Source organism: Salvia splendens, chromosome 16, assembly GCF_004379255.2.
Source record: "Salvia splendens isolate huo1 chromosome 16, SspV2, whole genome shotgun sequence".
Classification (NCBI taxonomy): domain Eukaryota; kingdom Viridiplantae; phylum Streptophyta; class Magnoliopsida; order Lamiales; family Lamiaceae; genus Salvia; species Salvia splendens.
The window spans coordinates 13803726-13811857 of NC_056047.1; the positions used below are offsets into that span (position 1 = coordinate 13803726).

Below are 8132 nucleotides of genomic sequence, written 5' to 3' on the forward strand. Positions count from 1 at the left end.
ATAAAGTATGAGAAATGAGTGAGTTAATTATATCTAAAAAATAGAAACATTTTACTTAGATTGAAATGTACCAAAAAAGAATACGTCTCACTTAAGCTGGAACGGAGGGAGTATGATTTTGATATTTGGTGTAGTTTAAATTTCCTTACCCGGGAAAAGAGGTTATATTGAAAATAACTTTAATTTTCATAAAATTAAATCCACTTGTTAACCTTTTAGTGGTGTACTAGGAAATGTACGAGTATGTAATCCCTTTTGGGATCCAGGGGTGTCGACTACCCCTCCATGCGACTAATTTTTATTTATCTAGACGTAAAATTTTCATGTCCACCCACTCCGTGCTACGACGTGCCCCGAAGACAAAAAAAATAGCGATGTCCGCCCATTTTATTTCTAAATGCCGGATCCACCACTGTAACGAGCTCCAAATCAATTTTGGTAGTAGCAATTTTTTTTTAAACAAAACCAAAAACCTCATTTTAAAAAAACTAATAATAGAATCATATAACTGTCGATGATTAATCGTCGGGAGAATTGCCTATATTTTTATCTAAACCTAAGAGAATCTTTTTAATAAGTATATATATATATATTGAATTCCTTAGGGCATCCGCAGTGGTGCGGATGTCCCGACGGATATCCCTGCGGACATCCCAAAAACACCATCTGCCATGTCATACGGACTTCCCACTGCAGATGCAACGTCATACGGACATCCCACTCCATAGCGGCGGACATCCCCAAGGACATCCCGACGGACTTCCCACATTAATAATAATTTACAAATTCACAAATTAAACAATTTACGGAATTAAAAATTCGAAACGAATACGGAATAAAAATTTCAAAAATTAAAAAAAGAAAAGTACATTTCACCAAAATAAAAAAATACATTTCAACAATTAAAAACTCCATCAACGACGACCCCTCCGCTGCCATACTTCTTCAATTATATCGTTCTGGAGTCGAACATGAGCTTGTTTTTGGCGGATGTCGGCGAATGCACGGACTCGATCGACATCGTCATGGGGTATCCTCATGCGTACATTGCCAGTGGCCACGCCGTGGCTTGGACCGGCAGCATCAACATCATCATTGACCCAATCAGTCAGCGCTGGACCTTCATCTTCGATAATCATGTTGTGTATGATAATACATGCGTACATGATGTCGACGATGCTGTCAACATACCACAGCCGTGATGGACCCTTTACTGCCCCCCATCGAGACTGGAGCACACCAAATGCCCGCTCCACATCCTTGCGAGCTGCCTCCTGACGTTGCGCAAAGTATATCTTCTTTTCATCCGTTGGGCATCTGATTGTCTTCACAAAGACAGGCCACATCGGGTATATCCCATCCGTCGATGGATGGGATGGGTCGAGGTACCGCCGGCTCCAAGGCCGCTTGAATACAGCCGCATCATGTGTTCATAATGCCCACCACTACCACTACCAGCCGTTACGAATATATAAAAGAAATTTAGAGAAAGAAACTTGTTAAAACAAGTGGTGCGAATGAAATGAAGTTCAACGAGACGTATATATAGACTTAAAAAAACAAAATAAAAAAACGGGACGTCCGCTCGGATGTCCTGGGAGTCCACGCCGTGGCGGACGTCCGCCCAGACGTCGCGATGAACATCAGCGAAGGGCGCGGAATTGCGGTGTCCAGAGCGGGCGTCCGTATCCACGTCACATGTTCGCAATAGCGGATGTCCCGCGCGCCAGTCTGACTTCCACGCGCACGTCCGCCACTTCGGATGCTGCTATTAAATACTCCTAGTTGGAGGAGTGAATTTTATGACAATGATCCGATGTCATAATTGACCAATTTTTCAAATAAGAATATCCTTTTATTTGCATATGCCCTCGCCACGCTCCTCTGCTCGCGCGTCCACTCCACTCACCCTACCTTTCTTGTTCATGTCTACTTTCTTCTACTGCTTTTCCGTTTTTGGTTCCCTCACCAACAAATCCAATAGTGTCGCCTTACATCTCAAGGCAATGAACTTCTCAATACCTACTATTTGATGTGCATATTGCCTCTCGAGAGCTTTCACTTTTAGGACTCGATTCCGTTGCCGATTCATTTTCCATTTAGTCGGTGAGTGATCTGTTTTGCCTGTTGCTTAACTGGTCCAACGTCGATCGAATGTTTCGATTTAACTGTTTGTTGAGGAACTGCGAAGCTTCTTATTATTCATGTATACATTTTTTTGGTATGATTTGCCGAAGGTGTATATAATCAAGGGTTTTGTTGCTTGGAATCCTTAAATTAGGTTTTATGTTGTAATGCGAATCGTTTACCCTTTGTTGCCAAGTTTGGTAGCTTATTCTTTAAAGGAAGTGCGGTATTCTGAAATCTCTATTGGGAGCTTAACTTAGCCTGTTGGTTTTTGCTTTCTTGGGAGAAATCTTTGGTTGTTAAGTTAAAGTTTGCAGATTCTCTGCTAGCATGGTTTCTTCACCTGTTGAAAGGTTAAGTGAATTTTGATAATGTGTTGTAGCATTGTGGGGATTTATTCCCTCAGATGGGCTGTTTTCATTCTAAAACAAGAAAGCAGTTTCCTGGACATGAAGACCCTGTTCTACTTGCTTCGCAAACGGCTTGTAAGTAACTTCTCTTTCCCATGTCTTTAGATTGCTTTAAGTTGTTAATCTTAATTTATTCCATTATAAGTGAGAATGGCTTTGTGGCTAAGGCATGTAATATTGCTGTCATTATGGAAAATTTACTAATTTGATAATCATTGCCAAAAAATTATGCACAATTATTACTTACCGGTCGCGTAAAATATTATATATATTCTATCAAAAAAATACCATATATGTGTATAGGAGTCTCATTAAATATGCAGATAGGAGTCTCATTAAGGGAGTCAGCTAATACTCATTTTGTTCCTCTCTTGCTTGCTCCATGATTGGGTGTTCGAGTAGTGATGAATACACGATTTCTTCTAAAAGCATTAATTTCTCTCTCTTTTCAGAGTTTTTGTTCCTTTCTCCTCATTATGGTCTGAAAGCCTGAAAGTCTGAAACTATGGAAACGTGTCATCTTTTGGATTTGTTTCATGATTCATCTCTAAATTACTGATGCTTGTTTAGTGCTTGATTTTGAGCTTCACATTTCTTTTGTTTACATGCTTTTATCTTTTGTGCTTGAAAAACTCATGAGTTCCTCCAGTTACGTTGGTATTTTCGTTTCTCTGTAGTTAGAAAGGAAAATTTTACGCGTTGTTCTTGCTTTGCAGTTAGTGTGAGTGAGGTTGAAGCATTATTTGAGCTGTTTAAGAGCATTAGCAGTTCTGTTATTGATGACGGGCTTATTAATAAGGTAAGTTCCAACAGATGTTGACCTTGCCAACTCTCTTTTCTGTGTTTGTTTTATGTCTTAAACTTTAGACTGCACCATTCATAGTAATTTCCTAATAGGAGAGTAATATGATTTCTACTGGTCATAGATTAGCAGAATATAATAATATAAAAAATCATTATAAATGGAAAATTTTTTTAGTCCTCTGGGAGTTAATATATCTATCATTTCTGTTCTATCTCTTAATCGTGAGTCGATCAGCTAATTGTAAAATTGTCACGATCATGTTATGTAGTTCTAAAAAAGGTGATCCTTTTGTGATATGTTGGCATTATGTATGTTTTATATGTTGTGCTATAATATGTTCCCCTATTTAATGAACTCAATTGCTCATGTGACGAAAAGTATTCCTTTACCCATGTGACGAAAAGTATTTCTTCTACTTTTCTTGCTTTCTTTTCTGTTTGTAATATCAGGGCCTTGTCACTTATAATTCCACGTCTTTGTTAGTCCTTCCAAGAAATAATGCATAACTACTGAGCATATCAGAACCTTTTGTCCTCCCTTGTGCAGATATGTACACACCCCATTTCATTTATGTGTATATATGCAGGAAGAACTTCAATTGGCTTTGTTCAAGAATAGGAAAAAGGAGAATCTCTTCGCTAATCGGGTAGGTGACCGAGCTGGTTATTTCACAATATTTTGGCCAGTGGGTACTAATTGAATATTTTAGATTGTAACATATGATTATATCAATACTTGGATGCTTGCTCCTATAGGTCCAGGAAAGGATCTTTACAGAGGAAATTTTGAGAAAAACTGAGCTTTATGATTCTTAGGTTGAATTGCTTAGACTTATAGTAATATTTAGAGGCTATGTTGATTAAGTAGGTTCTTTTGAGTAGTCAGTTCTTATTTTGTTAAAATTCTAAAATTGGCAGCAAAGGATCAGGATGACAATGAGGAATTAGGATAAACTATGGGTTCAACGAAGAAAAAAATGTTTTTCTAAATAATCTCTGGTTCGTAACAGGCCCTTAAATTTATTTACATGCCCTGAAATTTCTACTTTTACATTTATGATGCATGATCTTTTAAATATCTAAATGTAAAAGCTGTAAGGAAGTTGATTTTTTTTAATATAGATAAAATATGACGTACCAAGCCTCTAATATTCAGATATAGAAAGCACAAACTATGAAGTTGGAGGATCTTTGACAAAATTTTGTAGTAATACCCTCACGGATACTACTTTCAATATGCCTTTGAGATGGTATCATCTGCTGCATGCTTCTCTTGCTTCTCTTTGATGCTATTTTATTTTCTTAATCTCCATCTCTTACTTGCAGATTTTTGATCTATTCGATGTGAAGCAAAAAGGTGTAATTGATTTTGGGGACTTTGTTAGATTACTCAATGTTTTCCATCCAAATGCTCCACAAGAGGACAAAATCAATTGTATGGTGACACTTCTTTTGACATAGTTTCCCCTCTTTGTTCTTTTTTCCATTTTCAATCAATAAGTAGCTCTAACTGGTTTCTTTTCTTCATTTTTGGGTCGGGCATTTTAGTGTCATTTAAGCTATATGATATGGATGGGACTGGATATATCGAACGCCAAGAGGTAACTATTTGTAACTATTTGCATCCTTTGTACTTTCCTACATATGATCAGCTTTATAGATATTACTCATGCTAAAATGGAGTCAAAAGTGACGGATGATTCATAGTTCTGGACTGAAGTTGGATCTGTTTTTCTGTGTATACTACTATTATCTTTCCATTTTGGCTCACTGTCATCAAAGGCTTAAGTCTTTGTATTATGAATACCAGATCTACATAATTGTTTTCCCTAACTTGAGAAGCTCAATTGTCAATTGAGTGCTTAGATTTTTTTCCATTTCTTTCCCTCTAATAAGAGATCATCGAATTTTACATTTTTTTAAGCACTGCATTATATATACAAGGGAACCTGTTTGTATTAGGTAAGAGACCCTGGTCTAAAACAAATATTGTTTGGCAAATATACATTGCTTTCCCATCTTTTGTTGTCTTGTCATGTTCACCCATTCTTCTTCCTACGAACCATCTCGACCCTTTTATTATTCTCGTAACACATGTTCCATTATATATATATATATATATATATATATATATATAAATGTAATGTCACTGGATTTCGCCTCACTGAATTTCGCCTATCATGTGTGAGTATATTTAAGTTCTGGATTATGGATGAAATCATACATTTTTACACCTGTCTGGAGAACCAATTTTAGGTGATCACAGCATTGTTGCATGGACTGCTGTTGCAGTTGGTGGCCCGTGGCCTACATAGTTATATCTCTTTATCCTATTATAAATAACACTAACGTTGCTGCTAAAGTGGTAAACTGATAGCTGTTGTGCGTGGAACTTTGATATACTCGTACAACATAAATGCTGCTTTGCGTCATTCTTCTTTTTATATTTTAGCATGTGCATTTTGAATCTTGATTCCTCTGCAAAATCTAGACTTTTTCTTATTGCCTTGTTTAAGTTCTTGATAATTCATTCACTACAAGGGATTAGACAACTTTCATTATTGGGGTTTTGGTTCCTGTATGCAGTGTGAGTATCCAATCCCAGGATTTTTCATAATTCCTGTTTTTTTAGGTTAAACAAATGTTGATTGCACTTCTATGTGAGTCAGAGATGAAGCTCGCTGATGAAACTATTGAGATGATATTAGATAAAGTAAGTGGAGTATCACATAATTTACATAAGTTCATTGCTGTGACATTCTTGTGCTTCCTACTACTGCACTGCCCTCTTCCACATCGAGATCTCTAGGTTGTCATGCTGTTTTAATGCAATCCTTGGCAGACATTTGTGGAAGCCGACATCGACCAGGATGGAAAAATAGACAAGTCAGAATGGCACAACTTTGTGACTCGAAACCCTTCGTTGTTGAAGATCATGACACTCCCATATCTGAGGTAATCTTTTATTGCCTGCCATCTATCCACAATCTCCCTAACTATCAAGGCGGACAATTAATGTGATTCATGGTCTGCAGGGATATAACTACGACTTTTCCTAGCTTTGTTTTCAACTCAGAGGTCGATGAAGTTGCCACATAATTATTGATGCGACCTACCCGTTTGTGAACCATTAGTCTAGAGGATATATTAAGTTCTGATTACAGCATGCATTGACAACTTTGAAGTGATATGGCTCTCAGTGGTATTGCTGCCTTGGATTTTTGATGAGGTTGTGGCTGCGTGGAATTTATCACCTTTCTCCTACCCCCGCACCCCTTCAACATTTGTAGAATCGATAGTATGTGTACTGACCTACCAAGAAGGATTCGTGCAACAATAGAACTCAACGTGTTGCATTGATTGGAATGTTTGTCTTAACGATTGACCTTAGACTAGTAGACCTGAGTGTATTACAAGAGAGGCTGTAGAATGTAGTGGTCTTGTGTTCTGTATTAACCATAACAATTTTCTTATTCTCGAGTGGCGTTATATTTATATATATATTTATATTTATATTTATATTTATATATGCTTATAATGTCCTCGCCTAATATCTTCTATTGTTATTTAACAATTACAAATCCACTTGCAAGTGCTTGGGGAAAGTCTATTGTTATTGCGCGCAAGAAAATGAACGAAATTTAGAAAATTTGGACATTTAAGAAAGGGTAAAAGTGGAATTCAGCTGACAAATATGGTACGGTAACGCTCTTATCAAATACTCCACGCACAAAGATGTCGGGTTGTGATCAAATTGATATTTTTTTTTTTGTATATAACAGATTGAATCAAAAAATTTCAATATAATGCATGAAAAATATCAATAAAATTGTGTTGATATTTTCGTGTACTTGTGTTCATGTCATTGTGTTGATATTTTCGTGTACTTGTGTTCATGTAATTGTGCTGATATTTGTAATACACATAAAAAAACCAAGAAAATTATCATATGATAACAGAATGACGATCTTACCCTTTGTTGATATTTTGTCTATTATTTATTGAAAATCGTGAGCTTTAATCTCATTCACTCATCTCAAAATTTAAGAGTGTAAATTTGGTCTTAGTTTTGGATTATAATGTTATAAGCATTATAAGAGCTCCAAAGACATCTTTTTAGGTGATATAAGAATTTATTCCAAAATGTTTTATCAAGGTACATTTTCTGTATATAAGTTCCAGAGTTTTAGTTAAGGTTCGAGCCGTCAAATCATGTCCATCAATCTAAACTAAATTTACAAAAAATTGTTGATGTACTTAATTTGATTTCAATTAGATAAATAAATCATTTTAAAAGGAATTTCGAGGGTTCACTTTGCATGTTATATACCTCCATTTCTCCCACCTCAAAAATTACTTAAAAAGATAAAATATAAAGTTAATTTATAATATAAAGTGTGCAAAACCAAGGTCGCCGGCATCTAGAATGACAACCGAGATATTATTTAGAACATGAAGTTGGGGAGGAGGGAAGGGAGATATTATTAGAACTGATAAATGTCACACCACAAATAAATGTCCCTCTTAACAGTTCAAAACATTATTTAAGGGAAGGGAGATATTATTAGAACTGATAAATGTCACACCACAAATAAAGGGTTGATTAATGTTGTACCTCTTCACAGTTCGTCAAAACATTATTTAATTCCAAATGGACAAGTTTTAAAACTTGCATATAAATCAAGCTAAATATTGCAATACAATGTTAGTGTCTTACAAAAACAAAGAATGTAACTATTCAACTGTAAATGTAAATTTAGACCCCAAAGCAACTTAGTCTCAACCTAAAAA

At 36.1% G+C, this 8132-nt stretch overlaps 1 protein-coding gene across 2 annotated transcripts; it reads left to right on the forward strand.

Annotated features, from left to right (window-relative positions):
* The first annotated feature begins 1893 nt into the window (after positions 1-1893).
* LOC121769881 (calcineurin B-like protein 1) lies at positions 1894-6866 on the forward strand. Of its 2 annotated transcripts, XM_042166644.1 has the most exons (9): positions 1900-2106; positions 2510-2612; positions 3254-3336; positions 3929-3988; positions 4668-4776; positions 4890-4942; positions 5974-6054; positions 6184-6296; positions 6377-6866. In XM_042166644.1, the coding sequence occupies exons 2-9, from the start codon at positions 2534-2536 to the stop codon at positions 6438-6440; spliced, it is 642 nt and encodes a 213-aa protein (XP_042022578.1). In that variant the 5' UTR covers positions 1900-2106; positions 2510-2533; the 3' UTR covers positions 6441-6866. The 2 variants fall into 2 exon arrangements, with proteins under 2 accessions (XP_042022579.1, XP_042022578.1); XM_042166645.1 differs by lacking the exon at positions 5974-6054 and having other exon boundaries at positions 1894-2106.
* Positions 6867-8132: the final 1266 nt, after the last annotated feature.